This window comes from Penicillium soppii (genome assembly GCF_028829465.1).
Source record: "Penicillium soppii strain IBT 18220 chromosome Unknown utg000005l, whole genome shotgun sequence".
NCBI lineage: Eukaryota > Fungi > Ascomycota > Eurotiomycetes > Eurotiales > Aspergillaceae > Penicillium > Penicillium soppii.
In genome coordinates this window covers 250,598-278,537 of record NW_026643235.1, presented here as the reverse complement: position 1 = coordinate 278,537, position 27,940 = coordinate 250,598, and the positions used below count along the sequence as shown (strand labels likewise).

Below are 27,940 nucleotides of genomic sequence, written 5' to 3'. Positions count from 1 at the left end.
CGTCCATATGCAGATAATACTACCTCTCAACCTCGGGAGAGACATCATAAGACACCCGACTGATCCCCTTCTGCCGACTGATCTTGCGAATAACAATAGACCCAACCAGTCCCGTTCGCGGCACATGAGTCCCACCGCAAGGATTGTAATCCAGTCCACCAATGCTCGCTATCCTCGTCCGGCCATCATGCGAACGTCCTTCCTCGCCATCGGCTCCACCCTCACTCCACGAGATAAGGATTTTCAGATCTTGCCGCACAAGCTCATTAACCTTTTCTTGGATCACCGGCTTGTCCTCGTTATACAGTAGACCCTTATACTCCATTGATGCCTCGTTGGGGAAATGATTCGCCTTGACTTTCTTCCTGTCAGGCATTAGAAGCTGCATCGCTAGTCCGACGATGTGGCCCGCGGTATGCAGCCGTGAATGATAATTGCGCTTCGAGTCATCGATTTTCTGCACGACTAGCTGACCAGCAGTGAATGGCGTGGCATCAACATATTTTCCGAAATGGAGATATCTTCCGTCGGGCGTCTTGCGCACTAATGATACCGAGAATGTTGCGTCTTGGCCTGTTGGTCCAATTGCACCGGTGTCGCTGGGCTGGCCGCCGCCTTGGGCATAGAATATTGTTTGCCGCATTGTCAGTGCGATGTCTTCAGTGGGAATATTTTTGGCTAGGCTTTTTTCTTCTTCGGAGAGAGATGTGATTGACTGTGAGGATAGGACCTCGGTGGTCAATTCCCGGAGCGAGGCATCGTCTAGGTAAAGAGCCTCTGTGTTTGCCTGAGGGTGTTTTAATAAAGTTATCATTGAACTGGAATACCCGGACTTACCATTGCTGCTTTGATGCTGGACTATTTGGATGGTGGCCAGGTGTTGATAGAGAAATTCTGTCAGACTCCGACTGTCCCGCAGTGGGTCATGTCAACCCCAGGGTCTCGGCGATCGATTACATATACGTTGTATGGTTGAAAGGATCATGCACGAAATATAGAGAGGAGCTTCAGGTAGGCCTTGCCAGAGCCAAACCTGACTGTTCAAAAGACGTCAAAATATCAATTAAGATAGGGCAAAAGAAACTCTTCCTCCCTCTCCAAAGAGGGAGAGAGGAAAGGGGAAACTTGGATCGAACTCGGCATCTTGGATATCAAGATTCGATCAGCTTTCGAGCTTAGTGCTTAGCTGACCCCGTTCGTCACAGCGTCAGCTTTTCCTCCTGTTCAGCTTTTTTCCACTCGGCCAGACAGAGGATTCCTGAAAGGTTGGTCCTCTGACCAAATTGTTGAGTCTTCTTGCCCAGTTACCTATATCTCTTTAGTTGCTCTATGGCATCTCACGAATTCATATTTTGTCGTAGCATACTAGATTTTGCTAGAATCAAATGCTGTATAAGGTGTTTCATTGCCAGATTGAAGAGCGTGGATAACCGGGGAAATGCCCAGGACACGGAGAGATTATTACATCATTGTGAAATCTGGGGTAAATTAAAAGGCAAGTATGGCGAGAATAGGGAATGGAAGTCGAGTGTATTGGATTTCATGTCTCTCATTTCGAAGATATTCTTGTTTTATTCTAGAACTAAAAATGATTACTGTGGATATCTAACCTTCATTGCATGGAATAAATTCCAAAGGTCGCGAAAAATGCAGATGCTCAAGATAGGGAATACAGATCAGATCATGAAAGAAAAACCGTGAAGGACTCGCGCAGAGTCCACCGTACAGCCGGTGACAGGAATTGTCGAATGCAAGGCAACCAGGGAACGTTCGTAAAAGAAGATCCAAAACCGTCAAAAATTTATTTGGAGACTTCTTGGCTGGTAACATAGTCGAGCTCAGAGACGTTCTCGCCCTTGGCTGTTTTCTTGTGTTCGCGCTCGATGGCAAATTTTACCGCATCGAAGACAGTGTCGCATATCTTTCTGGGAGGGTAGCGCGGCTCAGAACCGTCTTGGTAAACACCTGTCTTCACCAAGATAGAGTACCAGTCGTTTTCTGTCGTCTCGTTGTATTCGTTCGTGCCGCGGATATCAGACTCAGGCGTATCGCCAATGAAGTACACAGTCGATGGAGATTTGTCGATGTTGCAGGAGTCCTTGCGCCACTTCTGCAGGAGCCGGGTGGCGAAAGCGTAGGTGCCGAGTTGCGGCTTGCCGAAGGCAATAGTGTTCAGATCTTTCCCTGTGATGGCGGTGTACACGGCTTCGAGGGATGCACGCAGCGCTCCCATTCCGAGGCGTGAGTAGTCATGCGATGTAGACCAGACTACGTCTGTGTGTGAAAAGAAGACAGGGGGTCCTTCCGTGAAGGTTGTTGATCGAGTGTTAAGCCAGCCGTCTTTGGTCATGAGGCAGTCTAGAATGATTTGCTGGTCGCCGGCCCAGTCACGACTGTCTGCAAAAACAAAAATCGCTTCGACTCGGGTGTTGTCCAGGTCGAGGAGTCGTGAGTTTTCAAGCTCCTCGTCTGTTAATGTTCGGAATGGTGTCGTGTCGTGCCGCGTCTTGATGATGTCTCCTGGTGTGATGACATCCTTAAATCCGTATCCCTCGGCCACGATTCGGCACTTCTCGCCCTCACCACCGACGACTAGGACGGTGCCATATCGTTCTGCCATATCTCGCATTGGGGTATGGCCGCAAATAAACTGGCCTGGGTCGACATCGAGGCCGAGTTGGCGGCTGAGATCGAGGCATCGCTCTTTCTCTGTCTTGCCGCCACCGTTTGTCAAGAAAATATAAGGACTATGAAATGTTAGTTTAATTTTGATCTGACTCTTTATTTGGAAACAATACTAAACATGGGAATGACATACACTTTGACTCCATATGGATTATCACCATTGATATATTTCATAGCATCAACAGCTTCAGGAATGGGCTGTCCGCCCCTGATGAGGACACCATCAATGTCGAAAGCCAGTGCGAAGTCATCGCTAGTGACCATGGGCGGGTTTGGCATGGGTGTGTTGATCGGAGATGACTCGTCAGAGGAAGTTTGGTCGTGTTGAACCATATCGGATAATTTGGAAATATGGTGAGAAGTAGAAGCCATCAAATATTTGGGAGGAAGAGGGACGTTGGGGCTACCGTACAGATCGGCGCGAGTGTCCAGACTGCCCAGTTGGGGTCTCTGAGTACCATCGACGGTGGCCATTGTGAATGAAGGAGGTGGGGCTGGCGGGTACAATGACGAGGGTGATCGCTGGAAGCTGAACAGGTACGATGCTTGTTCTGAAAGGCGGAGGACGACTTTTGAGTAGTGAATATCAAGACTAAAGTGACAATCGCACACAAGCTACTGTATCCTGTTTGATGCGTAGACTGCAGCGAGGATCAGGTATGTATATTGCAGGAAGAGTCGCAAACTGAGTTCGAGTTTTAGTGGGGGATTGAGAGCCATTAATATAGCCTGCTGAGACCCATTGAAGTGGAACAAACATCATGGGCTTAGATGGTGTTCCATGTTCCACACTCTAATCAGACACAGACCTCGTCATCCTACCAATTGTACAGAATCAAAGCGAAACCAAAGCATCTAAAATCGAAAGTAGTCGGGATCCACAACGGCGTATACTTGGCGTATTAAGGACAAATACGGTTGACGCTGATTCGACCACAGGAAAAGTCAACCCCAACCTGTTATGTATGACTTCAGATAGTGGATTCATAAGCGGTTGACGTAGGGGTCGTTCCCGGTTTGAGGCAATGACGGAGAACTTTTGAATTCAATATCGGATGCTAAGGCGGCTTTCGGCGTGGCGTCGGTACAATGATAAGGGACCGCCTCTTCCGTCTCTCGAGCAAATCGAGTTTTCCAATTTGACCAGCATGACCCGTGTTGTATCTCAAGGATCCTTGGTGTATAACGTTGCTCAATCGAATGGAAGGCGGGAATGTTGACCATTGACGTCATCATGCTGACTCATCAGGAACCCCCGCCCGGGCGAACCTTGGAAAGGTCCAGGGCGAATGGAGATTTAACGGCCGATGCCTCCTATACTTTTTTTATACTGTACATGCGAGAATCCGAGGGCGTAATTGGCGCAAAGAAAAACACACGGGCCTAGGCAAGTCGGTGCCACATGTTGATACTACCTTGGACCAACGGAACATCGTTCAGGTTAAGGAATGCAAGCCACAACCAAGGATTGTGGTCTGGATAAGGCTTCCTATACGCATGTATATTATAATATGCAAGAGGAATATATATGTAATAGATGACAATTTGGAGTAATGTGCACGAGCCAAGTATCATGCTACATAGATACATTAGGCATCATTTACATGTGTTCTCCATGTGTTGCCCAGGTGTGAAATATCTTTTAGGGCTTCTTCCGGAACTCAACAGAACAAAACCTTGTAAATGAACAGACGCAAGTAAGTTATCCTCTAATGACGATATAATGTAATATACCTATGAAACGATGTCGAAACCTTAAGACGACATAGTATCTACCCGGCGTAAACGATACTTCCAGCATCGAGCCCGGACTTGCCGTTCGAACACCTCTTACAACTCAAAAATAGTAATATACACATTGAACGGTCTTCCCGCCTCTATGCAAAATGGTGTCTAACTCAACCAGAACGCTAGCTGTCACCCATACTCCAATAAGATTCCGCATGCCGCAAGTTTCTTTACTATGACGGAACCCAAGGTCAAAGCTAGCGCTATCCGCGGCTGCTTGGTGCGGGGAGTCTCGTATCCCGCCTAGATGCGTTTTACGTCGTAGAAAATAACCTTGAAAGCCATGTTTGTTTTAGTTTAGATCCGAGCGTAGTCTGTGCGTTAGGTGGATGGGAAACAATGACCATGAGAAGATGAAATTTGAGTCCGGGCTACTTTTCCGATCTTTCACGAGCCGGGCCGGAGAGATGATGATCGCTGTGTCGTTTGATGTGAGATCTCTGACTTCACTCCTAATGGATGATATAGAAACAACCCACGAGATCTTGTCCCAAAGATGTGATTGCCGGCACATGAAGATCACGATCGACAGAATCTGGGGAACCCTGTTGTCTCCACTGGGCTGCTGCTATTAATGTTGTGTTCTCGCCGTGCTACTAAGCAACGCTATCGAGGATAAGAGGCGGAAAACTAGCCAATTGTGACTCTTTTGACTGACGGAAGTATTGGGAAAAGATTAGCAAGCCAAGGTTTGAAGTCGGTTCTCGGGCCTCATCTGAATTTTCAAGTCTACTTTATGTGGCGTGTGGGTGATCAATTCCTTTGGTTTGACGTCTTTCCAATCCATTCATATATATTGAGTCATTTGACGCTAAACTTGATATTACCGAGAGAGTTGCAAGTTGCAAGGGGTAGAGATATTGGATAAAGGCTCCTCATTCTAAGAAGCCATCAATCTGAGATGTCGGATGCATCTCCTCCATCATAGTCCGACATGACCTCCTCAAAGGCCTCATCCATGTCAGTGTCACCCCATGGATCATCATTGAACTCATCGTCTTCCCAAGGCAGTGCAAGCTCATCATCGTGTGGATGGAAAGGCATGCGGTGGTAGAACTCCAGACATTCGCAAGTGCAAAGTTCGTATTTTGGCACTGTGAGCGGATATGGAACCGGAACCATAGACAGCTCCACGTTAACTCCTTTGAACTCTTCTTGCCAAGTATTGCCTTCCTGGCATATCTCCAAACATGGAGGATTTTTTTTGTGTTGGTTGATCGAAGGCATGCTTTCGATGGTTTCGGGTACCTCGCAAGAGAAGCGACGTAAATTAGGAAGCTTTGAGCTTTTGACCAATTCTAGAAACGCGGAAAGAACCCAGGCCTTTGATTCATCGTAGCGTAGTGTCAAAGTTTCGAGACTTTCAGGCAAAGAGGGAACTTCGACATCCAACTCGTGGCATTCCCTTCCCACCAGTGTGCTGAGGGTTATGGTCAGATGTTTGAGATTTTCGAAAATATTAAGATCTATCTCGTCCTCATGCCCCCAATAAACATCGTAGTCCATAAACTCCAGCGAAGCATTGTGTTTCTCAACTGCCTCGACGGGACTTTCAATTTGTTGCCATGCCAGGTCTTCTGGAAGCGGTTCTGGTAGAGGACCCCTGAATGTGAACCTTTTTAAGGCTTTTGGAAACTCCAGCAACCAGGGAAGCGACATCATTTCTATATCACAGTTCAGTAGTGTTAAATCTTCTAGTGCTGTTTTCCTGGACGGTATGTCGGCAGGGTGTGGAGAGCTTGTATGGAAGATAGAACCGGTGATGCAAAGTTTCCGTAAACCTGGATGTTGAAAGATTGTTTCGTCGAAATTCGGTTGACGAGTTCTTCTATTTGGATCACTTAGATCCTCATCGCATCCAATGTGACCTGTAAATAGTTAGTTTCCCAAGAAATTCAAGACTATTTGTTAGACAACCCACAGACGCGTAGGGCAGGTAAACCTATTGGATTTTGGAATAAAGAGCACCAAAACAAGCTTTTAATCCTGCCAAGTCCCCCTGGGAAGGTGAGCTTCTCGTTATTTGGGGGACTGAAAGAAGATTCACTCGAAGATCCCAATCTGAATTCTCGCAACTCTTTCAGGTCTTTTGGTTCTTTCTTTGTGATCCAGTCCGTATATGCAGCGGCACGCTCCGCTTCACTGGCCCACCGAGAAGTATCGAGAGGTGGAAGGTTTCTTTTTAAGAACAACTTCTCTAATTTTGGCAAGGTAACAGCCATTTGGTAGAACAAGAAATGGCGATTTGAAGGAGCTTCAAAACCAGTGTCTGCCTTGTGTTGAATTTCGCGAATGAGTGGTGCCAACTCCGGGCGAGACTGGATTGTGCGTGCAAGACGGGCACCACTTTCCGAATTGTTAAGTTGAACGGCAGACTCGTATAGAAGGGGCTCAATCCTTGCATGAAGCGCAGGACACGTTTGAGCCAGTCTGCTCAGAGACTGAGGGGATTCTCTATTGCGCAAGTATCCGATGATGATATCCCATAGCTCCAATGGGAACAGCGGTAGAAAAGAAGATTTCCTTGGATTAACAGATGAGCCCTCTAGGTTTACCATGCTGAGCCAGAGATGTGATTCAGGACAATAGGGGAATAGGGAAATTGGAAGGAGAGTGATGAATTGTGATCAACTTTCTTTGGCGGGACACAAAAATCCCTTATCTTAGTGTTATCGGCCCCCGCCTAAAGCATACTACGCGTCTGCGCGTCGCCAAATCTAACACTTGTACGACCTTATAGTTATTTAGGGCAATAATTATGAGCTTGACCTTCAATACATGATGTATTTTGAAAAATGACATTAGACAACCTAGATAAAAGGCTAGCCAGTAGAAGGTAAAAGCCGAGGATAGGCCTTTACGAGTATCGCATCAATGTCGAAAAAGAACTTTTTGGGTTCCTCTCTTTTTGAGCCCTAGAATCCAGCTGAGCGGTGATGGTCGGAATGGATACAATTCCACTAGCAACTTGTGAACGAAAAGTCTACTCCATTATGTTCGAGTACAATCTTGTTCATTGATCAACTTGAGGAACACCACATCGAAGTTCAAACGCACAATATTATCAATCGTTAAACATATATCATTTCCAACAATAGTCTACACAAGTACTCTTTACTGAAACATAAAATGCAATGCAATGCCATATAAAAAAAGACCACCCATATAATGAAACATATTATACACAAACCTGTCAATCAACCCTAAGAATCAAATCATCCCCGAGCTTCGAAGGCGTCAAATTCCGACTAGTAGGCGAAACCCTATACTCAACCCTCTTCGGCGGACCAGCAGGGTAAACCACGCTACTGGGATATGTATCCGACGGACAAGGCGGTTGATTTGAGACTTGATACGGTTTGGAGTGTTGTTCGCGGTCTCCCCACGGGCCTTCGGGGTAGTAGGGTGCCACTAGCTCTTTGTGTGGGCGTGGGCCATTCCACATTTGGACGTGTTCTATGTCATATTGGCTGTTGTCGTGCGGGCGGGAGGTTACCCTTTCTGTGTTCTTTGGGATTGAGGAGGATACGCGGATTGTGGGTTCGGGTGCGTCGTAGGAGGCTGGATTGAAGGGTGATGCGAGGCTTCTTGGACCAGATGCTTGGTTGGGATTTTTGGGGGTTCCCTTGAATGCACGCGGATTGGCTGGTAAGCCTGCTACTCCTGCTCTGGAATTGGTGCATGTCATTGCTGGTATTTGTTGAGTTTCGTCTTCTTCGAAGAGAGTCTCGCCGCTGGGTGGTCGGTGACTCCATTTCAGTGGCTTTGGGAACATCTGCTCTGGTGAATTTCGGAGTAAACGTGTTCCGCTGTTCTGTGATGATTGTGTGTACGGTGAGCTCCAGTCCGAGTCGGAGGTCACGGCGAATCCTATTCGCCCTTGGTCTCTTGATTCACGTGTTTGGTCGGAGGGGGCATGGGATGCCGTCGCAAATTGCGGGGAGTACATAATTCGGAAGGCACCGGGTGGTGATCTCGTTCCATCAGTCGTTGGATCGTGGAAAATCCCGAGATTTGGCTCAAGTGACGGGGTATGTGGCATTGTCTTTGCAAAGTCGGGAGGCTCAGACATGGCACCTCCAATTTCGAAGATGTATGGATCGGATTGTGGCCGTCCGCGGTGTTGATTCCGCCTTCTCTTACAGAAGAAGACCACCGCAACACCGATAACAAACGATCCCGCAATTCCAGATGCCACCGATACTCCGATAACAGTCCCCGGACTGGTAGAGCTATTACCATTATTGCTCGTATCCCCATACGAAGCTCCAGAAGGAAGAACACCCTGAGTAGATGACGTTGATGTAACTTGAGAGCTGGAAGATGAGGCATCATAGGATGTGACCTCGGAAGTCCGACTAGAAGCAGTCGACGTTGATGTTGACGTTGGAGCCGGTGTTATACTCGACGTCGTCAACAAAGCCTTTGAAGTGCTTTTAGATGTCTCAGTGGAGCTCGTTGCCACCGTATTTACAGTTGTCGTCGCATCCCCGGCAATAGTCGTGCTCGTATCCGAGAACACAGTCGCGGTAATAGTCTTATGCGTCTTTGGAATGGACCCAGACACCGAGTCACAAATATGATATGCCTTTAAATCGGCAGCGACATCTTTCTCGCACATAGACAAAACACAGCTCAAAGCCGCTTCTCCCAGCGTGAAACCATTAGCTGTCTTAGTCCGACAGAAACATGTGACATTCGAAGGCGATATGCATTCTGTAGGCGTATACTCAGACTTGATAAAGTCTATCACACAGTCCTTTGCACAGTCTGGGACCAGGTTGAATAATGTCGATGTATCGCTGATATCTTCAGCCTTAGCGTAGAGGGCGAGGAACACGACGATCGTGATGAGTATCCTGTGAATGGGAAGGACAAGCATACTGTGGCAGCCCTGCAATTTACCATCAGTGATAGTCCACTATGTATAATCATTTCTATCCCAGCGTACCTTGTCTATTATTGCATCGTGTGATCACCCGCGAAGCCCTTCAAACCATATAGTTACCATCGTTGGTGTGAAGCGAAAATGGTAGCAGTAGGCAAAGCACAAAATGCCAGAAAAACATACGTCAAGGCAAGCAGAAGACTTACAGGGGCTCCAGCCTAATTAAAGATGAAAAAAGTACTACGTAAGTCTATGCGCGAGGCAAGTTCGTCCATGACGCTGACCGTCAACCAGGAGGCGAAAATGATGGACGTAGCATCTTCTTGAAACATAAAAAGTGAGGCTAGGTCTGTGTTGGCGCTTTCGTGAAACTGGGATCTAAAATAGGCCGATCGTTATCAGGACGAATCGTTGCATCAATGAAGCGCCCTGTTTGAACTCGACCTGTCAGCGGCACCGATACGCGCCGGGTTAGAGAAAGCGCTTAGGCTGCATCATAGGCTGACGGCGCCTTACTGCGTTTCGGATTTGCGAAAATTAATCAATAATTGACTTGGATTTGGGGCCTCAAGTCAGATGTTGTTGTGATTGTTATTGCTTTATTGTGGTTCAGCTACCTGTGGACTTTTAGGGCCGGGAAAGCTTCGACTGCGATTTCACTTACATACATATGTTTATACGTAAATACGCCCAGAGATTAAGGGACTGGTGACTCTGGAGTGTTTCCCGGGTAGCTGATTATTTTTCACTCATTTTTATAGGTTGCCTTGGGTGATGTGGTTGTACAAGACTTGGCCTCAATATTTGAAGTCAATCGGGAATCCAATTAAGAGTGACTAGGCCAACAAATTTGGAAAGCTATTTTGTTCGAATCATGCAAGTCTTGTGATACACTCAATATCCTGTAATCCTACAATCCTACACTATACAGTGGGAAAAGAATCCATGGTATATCGTAAAATTTAGAAAAAAGAAGCCCCAGAGTCACACGGCATGAGCTGGTATCATTCATAACGAAAAATCAAGAACCCACAGTATTGAGCAAAACAAAGGAAATTGAAACCAGAACAAAAAAAGACGACACAAAAACATTAGGAAATTATGGACATCACATCAATCCGATGCCAAGTCGTGGAGGCTGCATTAGGCTAGTCTGAGCCGGACCTCCACGGAACCATGCTGACACCGGTCTGGATATCGATTCGCACCGCCTCTTTACTTGAAAAACAGGGAGGGACGTTTGGTCGCCGAGCATCGCTTTCCTGTGGGTATAGGCGGGAAAGTATGGGCGGCTGGGTTTGGTTAGGCATCACTAATGCTTAATGATAATGTAGCTGTAAACTGGTTAGTGCTGGTTCCAGATCAAATCGAATCAAAACACGAATTTCGGTCACGTACATTGCATGAATGATACCGGGAAGGTATCCCAGGATGGTCAAACAGATGTTGATCAAGAGGTCGGCACCACATCCTCTCTCCAGGAAAACACCCAGAGGGGGGAGGATGATAGCGATGATGATCTTGCAGATGTCCCTGTGGAGATGGTTAGCATTGAAGTGGTCTCGAGGCGACGGTGCAACGGCGCCAACGCAGAGCTGACAAGTCGCGACAAGTAACAAGCGACAAGGCGACAATGCGCAATCGAAAGTCAGGGAAGCAGAGTAGCTCAACAGTTGAACAACAAAGGGAGCAACTTACGAAGCGGTGAAAGGCATTTTGAAAGATGTGAAGTTTTGAGAAATGGGAAACAAGAAAGTGGGAGGAGAAAGACTTAAAAGGAGTTGGGGGAGCTTGGGTCATTACATCACTTGCCGCCACAAGGTAGTGTGGCGTTGGCCATCGAACTAGGCACGCATGTGGCTTAGTCTTTTTTTTCCATTTTGGTTATTCTATTTTTTTGATTACCTCTTTCCTTTGATAGTATATTCTGTGTAGTTTTTTAAAAGCACGAGGTTGATTTTATAAATTTGTTATGGTAGTAGAAATTTGCATTACGATCGTTCGTCTGGGTTGCCAAGGAACCATTCTTCTATGCTGGCTGCAACCCGAATCACCCATCCCTATCCCGTCCGTCCTTTTGTTAGCTGCCTGGTTCTTGGCAGAAATAGGCTGCTTTTTTATTAACATCTTGTGCCATCTTTTGATTATTATTGAGTAATTTTTTATTTTCCTGGAATTCCAGATTTTGTGTTTAATATTGATTTCTCCATTCCATTTCATGCAGTTGCCGTCTGCTCCTTTATGTTCCATGATAGTGACGATCCTTACGCTTCTATGAAGATCTTCACCAGCCAAGTTTGCCAAGTACTGAATACATTCTGTGGCGCCAAAGCCCCAAGTTGTGCCCAGAACAATTTGCCAGCCCTATGATGGGCCCTTGTCCCCACCTGCCAAGGTGTTTAGCATCGTGTGTCACAGGACTATGACTTCACAAAGTGGCTGGGGATCGTTATTACGAACGAGTCACAATAAACAGGGTTGACCGAGAGTTGACAGAATTGGATCAAGGCACACGAGTCCTTTTTATGTTTCAAATTCACGTTGTAATTACGATTGTTAAGTCGAAAAAGATTTACACATTTTCCAGCCAGCCTGAGCCAAAATCAACATCCTCCAGCAAGGAGTTCCACTGCGGAACATCTAGATCTGGTGCAATGGCCACAAATTCTGACCACAGCTGCTCCCAGTTTTCTTCCCCCATTATTATTTCATCCAACTCTCCACTCGCAATGGTTCCACCCTGCATGTCCATGCGACTGTCATTGTGATTGGTCCCGGCCACTTCATCAGACCCCACAAATGTACCGTGCAGCTCTGTTTCGCTAGGCGCCACAGGTACCTGCGGTCTCTGCTTTTGGAGCGTTGACAACAAAGTTTGCATATTCCTTTGTACGCCCTCAAAGAGCGTTCCAGACTCCTGCTTCGATTTCTCCAAACTCTTGTATGCAGCGAGTACTTTTGCCTTGCGGGCCTCTGCGTCCGGTGTTTCGGGGTTGAATGAGACGTCTGTTGCTAAAATAAGCGCTGCCAGAAATACATGCTGCACGACTCTCCAGAACCGCGCGGGATACCCTCCCGCCTCGGGACCGATCTCGTCCATTGCCTTTCTTAGCTCTAGGACTGTCTGCGCCGAGCGTATGCATACCCTGGTCGAATAGGCATATTTCGGATTCGTTATACCTTCCAAGTGGTATGGCCGATGTAATCGGCACAATCGTGTGTGGAAGCTGAAATGGAGGTTGAGCCGCTGCCAAGTGATATAAGGTCGCTCGCTGCATATTGCCTGGTTCTTTCGAACGCTTTCTTCATCCATTTTGAAGAAATCTGGAATGTCTTTGATAAATTCATGGAATTTCTTGTCCAGCGCGAGTATGACTTCATATTCCGCTTCCTGGGAATCCAGTAGAATCGAAGGCAGCGCGTCAACTACTTCACGGCAGAGCGTTGCCATTTTAATTCGTTGGATGGACCCTGAGAACGCGGTGGGAACTGATAATGGAAAGCCTTGCTGGACAACAGTGGCCAGTAATAGTTCATCATCAGTATTGCTCGGGAAGTTCACATTCATGTGCTTTGGTTGGAAGATATAAGCGCCTTCCTGGGCACTTCCCGAAAATGCTAATAACCTAAACAGTTAGCTATTAGATGTGTAGAGTATGAAGATACGATTACCAGTCTGATGCCACCATGTGCCACCAAAATCGCCGCTGGACTTCAATCTCAATAAAATCGCATCCCTTAAGCCTGCGCTCTTCCCGGCTGTGAGCTGTATCCAAGCGATGAATTTGCATTGCACGTGCCATTAAAAAACATCGGGTTTGCAAAAGGTTGACTTTGATGGAAAATCCGCCATCGTTTGTCAGCAAATGAGCCAATATGCACATAGCAATCATTGCATTGGTTGACGGCTGCAGGGACTTGCTAGGGTGTTCCACTATGGACAAAGCCACTTGAGAGTAAACTTGAAATGCTATTCTGGCTTCTGTTTGTGTGGTATTCAACTTTGCAAGAAGACCTGGTGACCAGACGAGAGCTGCACCAGCGAAGATGCCGAAAAATAGCATTAGGGTAGTTAAAGTCGGTTGTTTGTCATCCAGCATGTCTAGATAGGTTTGTTCCAGTAACGATCGAGTAGTAGGTATATGAAAAAGGCCAAATGTCGAATGCAAGGCCTCGATAAAATGCATGAATAGCTCCCTGGCTTGTCGTATTGGGGGGAGCTTCTTTATTGCCTCGGTCAAGTCAACATCTTCATTGCTGTCGACTCGATTGTCTGGCAACTGATGCGATCCAAATGGAGTAAATAGTCGGGATACTATTGGCTACAAAGATAATCAGCATAGCTGGGTATTGTCAGAGAGATCACACACACAGGGTTCAACAAAGGATTCGCGGCTGCAGATATTCCATCATGGCTCGTTTCCTTCGAGTTTTCGAACATAGCCTCCTCCAGCTTATTTATTCGACTTAATATCTCTCTCTCTCTTTTCTTCTATGTCAGTACATCGATTAGTCTCAAAAAATGGTCGAACCTCATATTTACCGAGGAGACTGTAGTTGCACGCCCGGGGCAGGGATCTGAGCTGCCGATTGCCCAGTCTCAACAGACACATCTGGCTGAGAAAATCTTCTGTCTCCTGTAATCTCGCAGCTCTGTCCAGAGTATTGGCATGAGATATTCCTTTGCACGCAATTCGAGCATGGTTGCGCTCTATCACAGCGACGCTTTTTCTCACGACAAGCCGCACAAGACAAGGGTGGTCGGTTCCATCGGTGCATCATTATGATTGGATTTCCATGGCTATCTCGCTTCATCGTGGGTGTCAACGCTCAACAAGGACGCATGTCACATGAGAAAGTATGAGACTGGTTAGCGTGGGGTTTGGCTACTTCCCACTAAACCCAATTGAGCATAGTGGATCTTGGCTCAGGTACATACAAATTCCAATATCTTACCACAATGTATTACTATCAGGCAGTTTCAATGCCTATGTGGGTTGTAATGGAAGACACGTACCAAAATTTAAAATGAATGTCTGATGGCTACTTGCTTCCAACACCGTTTGCACTTAAGCTTACAACGTCAACCTGACGAGCCAATTGCTCATAATGAGGTGATCAACCACCTTAAGAATACATGATCACCAAGACCTTTTATTTACATGTCTAGTGCCTTATGTACATCTTTCCAATCCATCAACCAAGGATTAAAAATGACCATGGATGGTTCTTTCCCTGCGGGGCATGATGGGCGTAGCTTGCTCAAGGATATGCCTTCCTCAATCAAGAGGTATCGATACCAAGGGAAGGAACACTTTTTTCGCATCAAAAACATTGAACTCGATCGTTTCGAGAATTCAACGCCTGATTCTGACACCGAAGACATTGTCAACGAATACATATTGTTTGAAATCAGCAAACCGATTCTCGAACGTGATTTCCTCGCACCTGACCGTGACGGACCACTATTCCTATTCTCTTCTTTCGATACCATGCAGAACCTCCTTCTAGTCAGGATGACAACTAGGAAGCATAGCCAGGCCATAGAGGCCTTTGGATATGCAATAATGGACCAGTTGAGTCGTATGGGTCTGAGATCTATCGTGGAAACCTTCTCAGGAACGGCAATCAAGGCTGGGGCATCCGGCAAACAAGGGGACCACGGCTGGAGTCCTCTCCGACCGCCCTGTGGATATCCCCACCATCCGACAGTTGTTTTAGAGGTAGCAGTCTCGGAAACCAAGGCCAAATTGGAACGGGATGTGCTGTTTTGGCTTGATCCCGAAAGAGGGAACGCCAACATTGCCATAACCCTGAAAGTCAATCGAAAGAAGCCTGTCATAACCATCCAGAAATGGGAATGGCTGTACGAAAGCCCCCGATCTACCCAAGAAATCATTATCGCCGAGGACACAACAGGAGAAAATATCACTGTGTCAAAACATCCTCTAGTCATTCCATTCCATCTCCTGATGCGGCGACAAGCCTCTACTCCTGTAGAGTCTGATATCACCATCGAAATGGCAGATCTCAAGGAGATTGCACAGCGCATATGGAATGTCCAAGACTTTTGATCCGCACATCAAAACTGATTATTGAACCCAGAATTCGTTCTATAGGTTGCAACCAGGTATTTGTTAAGATTTCAAGTGGAGTTCTATGGCTAACAATTACTTAGAAATAGTATCTTATGCACTTCGATGTACTCTCCCTCTCTCTTTCTCCCCCTCGTCCGCAATCATTGTTTTGAAATATCATCTACATTTCTATGGAGAAAAATTCTCGACATATGGAGATATCGGCTTCCATTGACTTACTTCAATCAACATGAACAAGCACATGTTGAGGAAGATATCATTTGATCGCATTACAGTTTATGGTCACCGAGGATGGGCTAGTTCTGGGATCGTCCAGGGTCTGGCTAGCTCAGGTGCTCCTGTTTGGGTCCTCCATCGCCCTGGCTTCGATACTTCAAGCCTACCAGCCAATGTCGAGACCGTCGAAGTTGACCTGACTGATCAGAAATCATTGGTTCACAATCTCAAGAAAATCGATATCGTCATGTGAGTTAGTGGATAATGAAAAGAAAGAAGTCTTCCTAGAAACCCCCTGCTTATACATGTCTCTCTACCTAGCTGCCTTGTCGGACATAGTGGCGCGACCAATCAACATCACTTTGTTGAGGCAATCCCGAAAACACAAGTGCAGCTATTTGTTCCCTCTGATCTAGCCGCAAGATGCGATGACCAGGGCAACCGTATTCCGGTGAACAGGAACAAGGTCGAGGTTCAGGAAGCAGCTCGCCAAACCGGAATTCCTACCACAGTCATTTCCTTCACACGCCGTAAGTATCATGCCTGTTCGGCTGAAAGTCGGTTTACAATTGTCTGACCACGTGATTGAACTTTACAGAGCACTGGGCGTCGACTGCGAAACCAATTGAAACCAATTCATCGGCAAAATGCCTCAGAGCCTCTAAATCTTTGGTATGTCTTCTAAGCCCGAAAAAGTTATGATTTGATTTATCTGACAAATCACTAGCACTCGACCCTACGTGGCAGCAGCTTACACAAGTATTTCGCTTCCACGTCAAAACCCAAACAGTGAATAACCCGCGCGGATTCAACCACGCACATTTCAAACTGCTTGCTACAATATTCTGAATCCTTTTTCACCATCCACCCAATCCACTACAATGGCTCAAACCCTCGGCTTAGACTCACCCAACAGCAGCCGCATCATCCACAGCGCAGGCTCTATGGTCAAACAAGCATTTCCCCCAGAATCAAGCTACCAGGTAGACTCGAACTCATGAGTTACGGAAAATCAGACGACAACAGCTGTGTTTCGTTCAGTAGAACGAACGGCCTCTACCAATTCGACACAACCTGTCGCATGCCGCGACACGTCCATATGGCACCGAAAAAGGACGGATCAGGCATGCGCTACGTGGTCGAAAAGATAATTGTCCTGAACTTAGTCGCCATTGCCGAGTTAGCGGGCGAGATATACGTCGTACCCCCCAAGACAATGGTCACGATTAGTCCGGTTGTGCCGCACTCGTGGGTGGCTGCGCCAGCCGGGCTCGATCTGCAGGCTGTGGGGGTCGCGGACGAACCTGTCGTTTTTGACGGACAGTTTCTTGCTGTTTTGGGATATGAGGCTCCAACTGCTTTCTTTCCGACTGCTGCAATGGATACCTTAGGTGGAGACGATGAGCATGTAAGATGTGAGCATTTGAAGGGGATTCGTATACCACCAATGAATGTGCAATTCTTGAAGGAAAAGACTTGGTCTATATGGGACAGGTCATGTCAGAATTTGTAAGGGGTTGAACATGTGGGGATGACCAGATACAACCCGAGGCCACTTCTCCATTATTAAATCACCAAGAAACCATCTACATTGATTTCCAATGTAACAACTTCTCACCTACTCCGTATAGACTGCGTAGACCGCGTAGACAGATGTTCCGCTCCGCTGACCCACCCACCCTCCGCACTTCCGCTTTTCCCTAATTGGACCTTTTGGTCTTGGTGAATCAATGTCAATGAACTCGCTGCACGTTTCAAGCTCCAAGCAGATGGGGATATTCCTCATCTCTGGACGCCCGCAGCTTCTGGGCTCGTACCGAGCGTTAAGGAGTCTCTGTCATGCAAAGAGACGCTATGCGACACAGAACCTAACTACACCTTTCGCATGCACATGGCTCACAAAAGCAGCACAAGAAACAGTAAGTTGTCCATATGTTTATATTATCTGCATGAATGCTAAATTTTATAGACTCCCGATGATGTCCTGTCCTGTCTTCCTTCGGGGCCTGTGAACCCATCAGCTGCGCCCGTTTGCATTCCCCTCCTCCTCGTTACCCCGAACTTCGCCCACTGGCTTGATCCTTCCAGTCCTTTCCTATCGCAATTCTTCACTCGACTCTACGGGAACTCCTCGGGTGTCAATTCTTTCCATGCCGTCACTGCTGTGGTGGATACTCTCCCCGATATTACATCCAGTAACCCAGATTCAAATGAATCGGAAGGGCTATCCCTTCTCGCGGTAGGTCAATCAGATGTGCAAGCAAAGGCTGCACCCCCGCGTCTCATCAGAAGTTCTGCTAGTGAAGAAACAAATCTCCTGTTCTCAATCCAAAGCCATCCCAACGGTCAAACCACCAAGATGTCTGCACATGAAATCGGATTGCGCCTTGCCAACACTATTTTCTTCAACGGGAAAGACACAACCTTATTTGGTACACGCTGGCTTTGGAATAACGACTCAAATGAGTATGTCTTGGACAAATCAGTCGATTTCACAAGTTGCATGATTACGGCTCGCGCCGAGGCTGTGGACGCTACACTGGAGCTTCCGCTGCACCAAGTCACTGAACGACGAAGGGTCATGACTAGCATGGGAAATATTCTACGGCAGCTCGCAAAGTCTACAGATGCAACATCGACCGAGACAATTCCTGCTTCGACGGATCTTGAAAAGGAGCTCCCACGGTATATAAAAGAACACAATATTGTTGATCATCGAGTATCTGTATGGGCGCTGGTCGAAAAACCTGACCTGGTGGTAGCTGATTCAGGATCATCAACCCATGATCGTCTGATTCAGTCTCTCCAACAAGGCGGGAAACTGCACCGTGTCATGAGTGGTGGAGGTGGATGGGGCAAGAAACAAGGTCTTCTTTCGCTCGACCCTGAAGTCAGTTTTTCAGGGACAGTCAATCGAGACGATCTTGTCTCCGTGACTCGAATTTTCGACCCTGAGAGTGGTAAACCATTGGATACACTGCCTTCTATCGATCAAGGAATCGCTTTGGATGATCTATCCCTCCTTTCTCAGGTCGCTACAGCAGGTGACTATATTCAGTTCTTTGTGTCGGTAGAACCGACCGAGAGCAAAGTCTCGAGCAAAAGTGACTCTAATGAAAAGGCTGTGAGCTACCACTTTGGTATGGTGGCTGACTCCATGGAACTTGAAGCATATAACGTCGAGGACAACAGTGGAATTGTCACTCTTCCTCAAACATTTGGCGCATTGTCCGAAAAGGCGATCGCCTATTCCCAGCCAGTGACTGGCCATACGGGGTCGAACTCCAGCACGAAACTTGATGTGCCAGCATCTCGAGTGATCCTTCAATCTGTATAATATATAACCAATGATTTAGATGTACAATAAAGAACAAATCCATAACAATAGATGTCACATAGTAATCAATTACCCGTTCGGGTGGATGTGCCAAGACTTCACACGTGACCCAATGAGGCCAGCATGTTTGCCGTCGACCTCCAAGCCTCTGGACTCTCCATCCTTCCCGCATTCAGAGCCTACCGACCCTAGGCCCTTCTACATCTTTTTCAAGCTTTATTGACTAATCGAGAACCTCCACGGGTCTCTATTCATCAAAATGGCCACTGAGCTTTGGTATGTTCTCATCTCTTCCAGCCCCTGGGTGCTTGACAGCTCCCGATCGACACCTTGCTATCACACCCGCCATTCCCCGGCCCTTTGAGCTGAAACTTGCTAACATCTTATCTTCAACAGCCCCGTCTACGCGGTGAGTCCTTCTCGATATTCCATCCGGATATCTGGACATTGAGCGGATCGCCCGTGTCTCCGCCCCTCCGCGTCATCCACTATTGCATCGAAGTCAAACTAATATCCTTCTCACAGCCCTTCTTCGGCGCGCTGGGCTGCACCTCCGCTATTGTCTTCACCTGTTTCGGTGCCGCATATGGAACCGCTAAGGCCGGTGTCGGAGTCTGCTCCATGGCTGTCCTCCGTCCCGATCTGATCGTCAAGAGTACGTCGACCTCCACGAGAGAGTCACTCCAATCACAGATTGGATCTCTCTCTCTTCTCAACCTTGCAGAAATGGCTTGCTTACTCAGATCGCAGACATTGTCCCCATTGTCATGGCGGGTATTATTGGTATCTACGGTCTTGTCGTGTCGGTTCTGGTCGCCAACGACCTGAGACAGGACCTCCCTCTCTACACTGGTTTCATCCAGCTCGGTGCTGGTCTGTCTGTCGGTCTTGCTGGTCTCGCTGCGGGGTAAGTTTGCGACACGAGATGTGTGAATTTCGTATACAGAGCTGTTTCTAACCGAGTTCGGAATCACAGTTTCGCTATTGGTATTGTCGGTGATGCAGGTGTTCGTGGAACAGCCCAGCAGCCCAGACTGTATGTCGGAATGATTCTGATTCTCATTTTCGCTGAAGTATTGGGTAAGTCGCTCTTCAGTATCACTATCCGGCCCTCATCTAACAAATTCCGTCTGATAGGTCTGTACGGGTTGATTGTTGCTCTTCTCATGAACTCCCGCTCGAAAGGAAATTGCTAAACAATCTCCTGCCGCATCTCGGTGAGCGGTAGAATCGCGCCATGCTTTTACCCGCGTGGTCTCTCCGTTCTCCGGGTTGCTTCTTCAACATTTTCCCGACGCAATCCAATGTGTTTCTTCGCCGGGGAAACTGACACGACAAACATGGTTGGTACGGGTGCAGGAGTGAACGATTTTGGATCATGATCAGTCGATTTCAACCAATTTGAAGGAAAAGAGCTTTCTGTTCGATTACGGTGTAGAATCGGGAAATATGTTCCAACATTCCTGGACTCGGTGGACAGGTGTGGGTAGATACTGGTTTTTTGTGCTTTACATTGCATGACACCGCGCTGGACTGTACTTTATATGAAATTCGCTGATCCGGGACTTGTGTGTCTTAACCCTCTTCCATTCTGGTATTTAGATGGAATCTTTCTAACAAGTTTCTTCTTTCCTGTTGGACCATGTTCTCCTAGTGGACATGGCAATTCTCCTGGTTTGCCTTTCGGTTCTCCATATGGTCTCCTTCGACCTCTTCTATTTGATGCAACAATACATGACTACATATGGAGGTATCACTACGTAAAATGTAGCAGGTTCTCCCATGGGTCTGATTTATTACCTGCTGCTCGCGAATAAGAACCTACCATGGCGTATTTCATCCCACCCAACTTACTCGGTCCATGGCCTCACATCGATGACCCCAGTGCTTTTTTAAGAAAATGGTATAGCCAGGTCCATGATCCTACGCTAACAGTCAAATCTATCGAGGTAGCTCAGCAAAATGTTGAAGGAAATTCTTCTATATTACAATATTTACTCCAGATAGACCACACCCAAGCAGTGTAAACAAGCTCTATTGGGTAATCTTTATGCAGGAGTATAAAACCATATATCCAGTCAAATAACCGCATACCAAGCGCAGCTGAAGTCACTCAAGGAGAAATAAGAGGTGTATGTGGATATTTGGTAGTATAGGCGTGAGAGAGAGCGCAAGTAGGTAGAAAACGAAAATAAATATGAACACAAATATGTGTGCTCTGACCTCTCACAGGACTACCTGGACCCAAAATGCACAGACGCAGGCGCAGATGCAAACAGGAAAGCCAAAAAAGCAGTAAAAATCACGAGGTTTGTATCTACTTGTCGAGTTTCCGTCTCAGAGTCCGCGTTCTCTTCATCAGCTTCTTGAACTTGTGCTTCTTCATCTTGGCCTTGCGCCGTCTCTTGGTGCTGAGGGCGTGCATGGTGCGGTTGTTGCGCAGACGCTCCATGTATGTCATCCCGGAGGTGGACTCGGGGGCATCGATGGTGACTTCGTCACGGAAGCTAGATGGGTCTTCCATTTCTTCGCTACGGACGAATGGACCGGTGTGGGCCTCGTAGGTCTTGCGGCCATCTGCGCCACGACCCTCGCGGATCGTCAGGACAGTCGAGTAGGTCTGGTACTCGTTGTCGATCTGGGCGTCTGTGGACTCGACAGCCTCGATGGCGGATGCGTCCATGGGCACGGGGGGAGGAGGAGGCTGGAAGGGACGGAGACGGCGGGTGTATTCTTCCACGGACATCTTGGCGTCGGGGCCATCCAGCATGCGGAGTTCACCATCTTGTTCGCTGAAGGTTCGGAAGTTGTCCTCGGACTCTGACGCGCCCTGCGCGCCGAGCTCCATTGACTGCACGGCGGAGGAAAGAGTGAAGATGACGTCTTCGGGCTCGTTCTTCAGAGGCCGCTTGGAGGAGAAAATCGCTTCAAAAGCATCTGTACTCGAAGTTGGGGGTACAGTGGTTGTCACCGAAATTGGGCGGTGGATGGAGAAGAACGACGCCACATGGACATCTGACGAGGGAACAAAGAAAAGTCAACTTCGGGCCATTTCTTTGCGGGAAAAAGGAGGTTTGGAAAAAAGAGATATTTGAGTTGAATCACTTACCATGCGGTTGTCGGTGCTGTGTAGAGGGAACACTTGGGAGATTGGAAAATGCCGCATGCTGCTGGTTGGACTTTGAAGATGCGTTCCGCGAAGAGCTGTCCTTCCCCCGGCGGCCCCTGCCCTTCTCACTAGACGAGTTCACCTTCGCCGGAGCAGAGGCATCAAGCCGTCTAGAGCCATCGCTGGGCGGGACGGGTGGTTTGGAAGAAGAGGAGGAATACCGGCGCTGGTGCAGAGGTCGGGTTGCGCCTAGGAAACTGTTGGTAACATTCTGACCGGAGCGAGTTATCCCGGGCAGTGGCATGGGGGTCCATGCCGCCCGGCGTAACGATGTTGACAACATGGTTGGCAGATAACTCAGTCACTGAGGTGAATGAGTCTGAATCGAAGGCGAAATCAGTCGGGCCCGGAACTCGGGGTCACTGATCATGCGGAGTTTATGTAATCTCGTTGCCTGAGGTGGCAATATTTATCATGAACAACAGGCTCTGGTTAAGTGGTCTTGATAGAATATTGATGTGTAAAAGAGAGTTCTGGCTACAGCATTCACCGCACTTTTGACCAAGTCATCTGGCTTATCTCGAAATCCAGGGATCTTGGCAATGCAGAATGGCGCATGACGCACGATGTGCGATCTACAAGAATCCGATGGTAAGCGGTTCCAAACATCTGTTCGATACATTTTACTATTGTTCGGCATATACAGTGGAACACTGGATATGAAAGATCAAAGCTTGGAATTGCTCTGAAAAGAGCAGCATATTGAGTTCATTCGGAGATGGGACAGCAGATGGGAGACCAAGAATGATTGTGATAATACAGAGCAGTCGTTAGGTATAACGCAGAGCTGCGGAGATAAAACAAATGGTATCATCCTGCAATAAAACAATGTAAAGAAAAGAAATGCAAAACGACACCGTCGCTGAAACCGAAGCGTGGGGGGCATTAGTTGGCGAAATTGGATGGGCTTTTAGATGCAACATGATAGACCCGACGTGAGCGAAAAGAAAAGTCGATAACAACCTCTCAATCAAGACGCCTTCGTTAAAGAATAATGATCAGAAAGAAGTAAAAAGAAATGAGAAAGTGAGATATGGTAAAAAGTCACCAAGAGTGATCAGACGATAACCGCCCTAGAATGCAAGAAATAACAGGGCTGAAGAGCTTGGAATGGAAATAGAAATGAAGAGAAGAGAAATGAAATCATCGTCATAGACAGACGGTCGTGAGTTCCTCGGAAGTTTGAGGGCCTCTACCTTATAGTATTAAGGTATGCAGATTCTTCTGTATGATCATGTCCTGTACCGAATCCATGGTTGCTTTTAGCAATGTTGTATCAGTTGCGTTGGTGTAATGGATATAAATCTCTCGGTCTGGAATGCGGTTGATGCCACGGAATCGCTCGGCAAAGTATTGTGCTGCGGAGTCGTAGTCTGTGTTGGAGCCGGCGTAGTCGGGGAAGTGTTTTGAGATATTAGAGATGGCGAGTTTTCCTTTAAACAGGTCGATCTTGTTGAGGAAGAGAATGATGGGTTTGCGCTTGAACCATTCACCGTTCACTAGAGATTCAAATAGCATCATAGCTTCATGCATTTGATTCTGTAAAGATGTGAGTCTGGTGCGCAGGAGACATTGGGGGGAATTGTACTTACAGCGTTCTGGTCTTCTACCAGACATTGGTCGTATCCTGATAAAGCGACCATGAATAACAGACACTGAACACCCTCGAAACAGTGAATCCACTTTTTTCGCTCTGATCGTTGACCCCCAACGTCCATCATACGGAAGTTCATTTGTCCAAGCTCGAAAAGAGTTTCTGTAATTCCCGTTGTCCGAAGTCGAGCTTGCAGCATGTCCTGATTATCGGGAAGCCAGCCCGGTGCGAATATGCGGTCCAAGGAATCGAAGAAACTAAGTGCTATTAGCGCGAATTTGAGCGAATATCGCCAAACGAAACTTACTAGCATAAGTTGTCGTGGAGAGCAAATTCATGCCCCCGCGCAACGGCCTTCTGAACACCCTCATCTTGCCACATGGCTCTCATAGCATCGCGGACCTTCAGATCTGAGAAAGCTTCATCAGATCCTACATCTGGGTCTGTATTGTCTAATAAATCTGCAAGTGGCTGTGGAAAAGGTTAGCTAGCATTTCTAGCAGAGATAGCGAATGTAGTACCCTGGTAGTTGGTTCATCGACGAAGTCAATACCCTCGGCATTCATAATATCCAACAAGACCTTGAAGGCAATGACGATATTTGAGTAGATAATAGCTCGGGTTTGATGACGTTCTTCCTCGGGGAAACCTCGACTGTGAATGATTCGCATTTGCTTGATGATCGTGGACTTTCCAGACTCTCCGGCTCCTTATCATGGAGTCAGTAAAGAGAAAAACGAGTCTGGGCAGTGTATCCAGCGACAATACTCACCTAATAGCAAAATCTTGATCGTGCGATCAAGCGTCTTCTTGTCATTTTTGATCCCCCGTTCTATGCGTTGATTGCGCTGAATAGCCTCCTTATCGACCTCCGCGGGCTTCGAAACCAAGCAACCCATGATTATAGATTGTGTGCGGAAAAGGGGAAAAGGAAAAAAACACCTATCGCGACAGTCAGTGAGGATTCATAGAAAGCCAAGATGGCGCGACAAGGGTCTCGAGGCCTTGAGCAAGTGCTTGATCTGAATCAGGGATGCGAGGAATTGCGCCACAGGCTCATCCGGTCAAAGATCAGAGACAAAAGACTCGACTAGACTCGACTCAGACTCGTCTCAAGACTCAAGACTCGACAGATGACCATCAACCTTTGCGCGAGATGTTCCATGTGCCTACCTTCTTTCCGAAACAAGGCAGATCGCAGATATCCTCCCGTGTTATGTCTGAGTCTCAACTTAATTGTCGTGAATTGTGTATGTGATAGGCAGAAGCTCGAAGGTTTTGTTCCCCACACCCAGCGACCACGTTCCTTTGCGAATATGACGAGTGGGGTTTCCAATTGGACCAGATTATCCTCCGAGACAAGCGCCGAATTAGTGTGAGCGACACAACGTCAGCCGTAGGTAAAGGGAGGGAGGAGGAGAAGGTTAGACGGATGACAGGTGACGGGGATCGCGGGAAGTTTGATTCTTTCAAGAGAGATGAAGAAGATGAGATGGTACTTTGTACAATGTAAAAGGTAATTGCGGAGGATTGGGGGGGGGGGTTTGAGAGCCGAAGTTCTCCGAGAAATTGAGAGAGAGGGGAACAGAGAGAGAGGAAAGGGAAGAAGAAGAGAAGCATTCAAAGTTCGTTACATGAGTGTCCACAAGCGGGGAGAAGAAGAATGTCCGAATAATCGATTCTGTAACTACATACTCCGTACATATATCTACCTATAGGCATGTAAATAATTCTACAATATTAACTATTCTAATCTATTAATTATGTTTATTCTTTGTATCATAATTACAAAGGCTCTTTGAATCTTCAAAAACAACACTAGTCTGATCCACCGGCTTGACACCCCTGTCTACTTTGTATGTTATGCACTAATTTTGGTTTTCTACAGGCATTATGACTAGTAGTATATATAGCCTTTGGGTTTGTATAGTATATTTTATATTCTCTACATGTTCCTTCTCCTCCGTACGCAGAGTACATATCTAATCCTACTTACAAATAAATCTAAAACCAAACCCCGATGTCAATCCAATCGACACTATTGAAAAGTACGGGAACCTTCCTCCCAATCAGCTGCGTGTTCTCGAACAATCGAATTGTTCAGAATAATATTCATTCCTTGCATTATTACATCCCTTTCCATGTGCCCTCGGTACCATACAATAATAATAATATATGGAAAAAAAAAAAAAAGGACAGGTTCAATCCACTAGTAATGCGAGCTGCAGCGATCGGCATGGGGAGTACTGAAACCCGCATGCGCCTATGCAAGGTCATGTCTGAAACGTCGGCGGATTCCTGTCCCGGCTTTGATCCTATTACTATCTCTCATACATCTTACTACGGAGTGGTTACTATCTACAAAGTCAAGTTACTCACTACACTAACTAGTTACTAACCGTCAGCCCTGACCTTCTAAGTGTCTGAGCTTCTGGGATCTTTCTTTAATGCAAGGACTCCATATTTTTTACCGAGGTGAACTCGGAGTAGAGCGCTTGACGGTGTCCACTATGAACCAATCAGAAAGCTCGTATCGCCCGTTCGCTTACTCGACGAAATAGCTCCATGTGCTCAAGAGAGTAGAATTGTTCGGTGGACCATCGCTGTCATTTCCCTTCCAGGGTTGGTCTCCACAAGCACCATCATTTCTGCCGTGTTTAAGCCGTCAAACCCCTATTAGCTCATTACTCCGTACGGAGTACATTATACAACATACAATATTGTACTAACTACGAAGTATCGAAGTAGTATTTCGGATACCCAAAACAAGTCCCTACAAAACCACAGGATTTCTCCCAATATACAAATGGTCCAATCCCCCACAGCTCTTTATGAAACAAACGGGTTGGCCCGTCGGTTCACTGTCTCCGGTTTCACGGTGATTTTCATCCCTTGCGGGCAACTTCACCTGTACGCCGTCTTGCTACTAAGGCAGGGGTAATCCGTTTGGGACTGGTCAACTCCAATTGTGGGGTTCGATTGACCCCGATTGACCTCCCAAAAGGCCCATAGTACCGCCATCCGAAATCCTGGGAATACTCGACAACCTGGGTATGCACTAGGTGAACTCGGATCATCTTTCTGCTTGACCGATCTTGGGGCGAAATTTCTCCGTTTTCCCGATGCGGCCAATGGAGCGATAGTTTAATATTATCCACCCGGATGATGCGATCGAGACTCGGTCTTGATTGTGCGCTATCTGAGGGGTGGGGTCTGCGGCCCCCCAATTGCTCGTGCAAAACAAGAATCTCAAACCCCTGAAATTGTTTTTGTAACTTCCGAGGGATCTACCACGTGTATGGTGGGTTTAACCACTGTTCTCTCGCAGTACATAGAAGCTGACCAGAGGGTATGCCCGAGGCGCCGGTCTACTTGCCTGCCATGCTGCCATGTTTATGCATAATCGGTGCTCCACCGAATGCCGCAGCCTTGTTTTTGTTTCTTTTTTTGCTGGTATAAAATCAGTGAGTTTGAACGGAGTCCAACATTGCATGAAGTTCCGAAGCTCCAGACCTTGTAAAAATATGACTCAATACAAATGTTGGCCTCATAATCGTCTGCAATTCTTATACAACATATGGATTGCTTTCTGCAATATTGCATACCACATTGTACATTCTACCAAACGTGCTGCAATATGATATCGGCTAAAGAGAACAAGACATATCACATGGATATATTACAAGCTAGGTATATGTACTTTAACTCCCAACGCCACCCACGGGCAAAGAAATAAACTATGTACATCCGTAGTATGACTTGTCCGAAAGGACCGCCTCTCCGAAAGACTACCTACATAGGTATAATAAGGTTCCGACCAATGCAAAAATCTCCACTTGATATGTGTGACCTTTAAGTACAATTATACGTTAGCTACACATGAAGCATGTAGTCACGGTACACTAATCATACGTTATAAGTTGTGCACCTTCTCTGCTACGTACATATGTAGGAATCTATTAGTCACTACAAAGACCCAACGGGAAGCGCTCAACGACAATGTTCAGGTGTTGATCCTGGTGGGACTTAGTAAATTAGCTGTTGTCGATCACCATTTGACAGGCTTAGATCCCGGTTTTTGCAGAGCCCGAGCGCGGGTCGTTTGGGAATAGCCCCGGAGGTTGTATACCTGTACAGTAGATAGATCTGCCAAATTTTCTCTGCT

At 47.0% G+C, this 27,940-nt stretch overlaps 11 protein-coding genes across 11 annotated transcripts; 3 read left to right on the top strand and 8 right to left on the bottom strand.

Annotated features, from left to right (window-relative positions):
- Positions 1–19: 19 nt before the first annotated feature.
- Positions 20–840, bottom strand: N7529_005524 (uncharacterized protein; the record flags this gene model as incomplete). The annotated part of the gene is made up of 2 exons (XM_057241051.1): positions 20–787; positions 838–840. 2 exons carry the CDS (start codon positions 838–840, stop codon positions 20–22), a joined length of 771 nt encoding a protein of 256 aa, XP_057096410.1.
- Positions 841–1,801: 961 nt separating this feature from the next.
- On the bottom strand, positions 1,802–3,159 carry N7529_005523 (phosphatidyl synthase; the record flags this gene model as incomplete). The annotated part of the gene is made up of 2 exons (XM_057241050.1): positions 1,802–2,747; positions 2,819–3,159. 2 exons carry the CDS (start codon positions 3,157–3,159, stop codon positions 1,802–1,804), a joined length of 1,287 nt encoding a protein of 428 aa, XP_057096409.1.
- Positions 3,160–5,364: 2,205 nt separating this feature from the next.
- On the bottom strand, positions 5,365–7,031 carry N7529_005522 (uncharacterized protein; the record flags this gene model as incomplete). Its single annotated transcript, XM_057241049.1, has 2 exons — positions 5,365–6,341; positions 6,395–7,031. The coding sequence occupies 2 exons, from the start codon at positions 7,029–7,031 to the stop codon at positions 5,365–5,367; spliced, it is 1,614 nt and encodes a 537-aa protein (XP_057096408.1).
- Positions 7,032–7,666: 635 nt separating this feature from the next.
- N7529_005521 (uncharacterized protein) lies at positions 7,667–9,355 on the bottom strand (the record flags this gene model as incomplete). Its single annotated transcript, XM_057241048.1, has 1 exon — positions 7,667–9,355. The coding sequence occupies one exon, from the start codon at positions 9,353–9,355 to the stop codon at positions 7,667–7,669; it is 1,689 nt and encodes a 562-aa protein (XP_057096407.1).
- A 1,154-nt stretch (positions 9,356–10,509) lies between these two features.
- N7529_005520 (YqaE/Pmp3 family membrane protein) lies at positions 10,510–11,076 on the bottom strand (the record flags this gene model as incomplete). The annotated part of the gene is made up of 3 exons (XM_057241047.1): positions 10,510–10,579; positions 10,760–10,894; positions 11,060–11,076. 3 exons carry the CDS (start codon positions 11,074–11,076, stop codon positions 10,510–10,512), a joined length of 222 nt encoding a protein of 73 aa, XP_057096406.1.
- An 857-nt stretch (positions 11,077–11,933) lies between these two features.
- On the bottom strand, positions 11,934–13,164 carry N7529_005519 (fungal specific transcription factor domain-containing protein; the record flags this gene model as incomplete). The annotated part of the gene is made up of 2 exons (XM_057241046.1): positions 11,934–12,987; positions 13,034–13,164. The coding sequence occupies 2 exons, from the start codon at positions 13,162–13,164 to the stop codon at positions 11,934–11,936; spliced, it is 1,185 nt and encodes a 394-aa protein (XP_057096405.1).
- Positions 13,165–14,574: 1,410 nt separating this feature from the next.
- On the top strand, positions 14,575–15,435 carry N7529_005518 (uncharacterized protein; the record flags this gene model as incomplete). Its single annotated transcript, XM_057241045.1, has 1 exon — positions 14,575–15,435. One exon carries the CDS (start codon positions 14,575–14,577, stop codon positions 15,433–15,435), a length of 861 nt encoding a protein of 286 aa, XP_057096404.1.
- Positions 15,436–15,688: 253 nt separating this feature from the next.
- N7529_005517 (uncharacterized protein) lies at positions 15,689–19,012 on the top strand (the record flags this gene model as incomplete). The annotated part of the gene is made up of 7 exons (XM_057241044.1): positions 15,689–15,924; positions 16,015–16,205; positions 16,274–16,347; positions 16,403–16,464; positions 16,717–17,184; positions 17,435–17,594; positions 17,645–19,012. 7 exons carry the CDS (start codon positions 15,689–15,691, stop codon positions 19,010–19,012), a joined length of 2,559 nt encoding a protein of 852 aa, XP_057096403.1.
- A 259-nt stretch (positions 19,013–19,271) lies between these two features.
- N7529_005516 (H(+)-transporting V0 sector ATPase subunit c) lies at positions 19,272–20,208 on the top strand (the record flags this gene model as incomplete). The annotated part of the gene is made up of 6 exons (XM_057241043.1): positions 19,272–19,288; positions 19,409–19,421; positions 19,538–19,667; positions 19,763–19,919; positions 19,989–20,092; positions 20,150–20,208. The coding sequence occupies 6 exons, from the start codon at positions 19,272–19,274 to the stop codon at positions 20,206–20,208; spliced, it is 480 nt and encodes a 159-aa protein (XP_057096402.1).
- A 1,121-nt stretch (positions 20,209–21,329) lies between these two features.
- N7529_005515 (mitochondrial 37S ribosomal protein mS38) lies at positions 21,330–22,464 on the bottom strand (the record flags this gene model as incomplete). The annotated part of the gene is made up of 2 exons (XM_057241042.1): positions 21,330–22,027; positions 22,122–22,464. The coding sequence occupies 2 exons, from the start codon at positions 22,462–22,464 to the stop codon at positions 21,330–21,332; spliced, it is 1,041 nt and encodes a 346-aa protein (XP_057096401.1).
- Positions 22,465–23,378: 914 nt separating this feature from the next.
- N7529_005514 (guanine nucleotide-binding protein subunit alpha) lies at positions 23,379–24,674 on the bottom strand (the record flags this gene model as incomplete). Its single annotated transcript, XM_057241041.1, has 5 exons — positions 23,379–23,720; positions 23,774–24,032; positions 24,083–24,246; positions 24,297–24,484; positions 24,548–24,674. The coding sequence occupies 5 exons, from the start codon at positions 24,672–24,674 to the stop codon at positions 23,379–23,381; spliced, it is 1,080 nt and encodes a 359-aa protein (XP_057096400.1).
- Between the last annotated feature and the right edge of the window lie 3,266 nt (positions 24,675–27,940).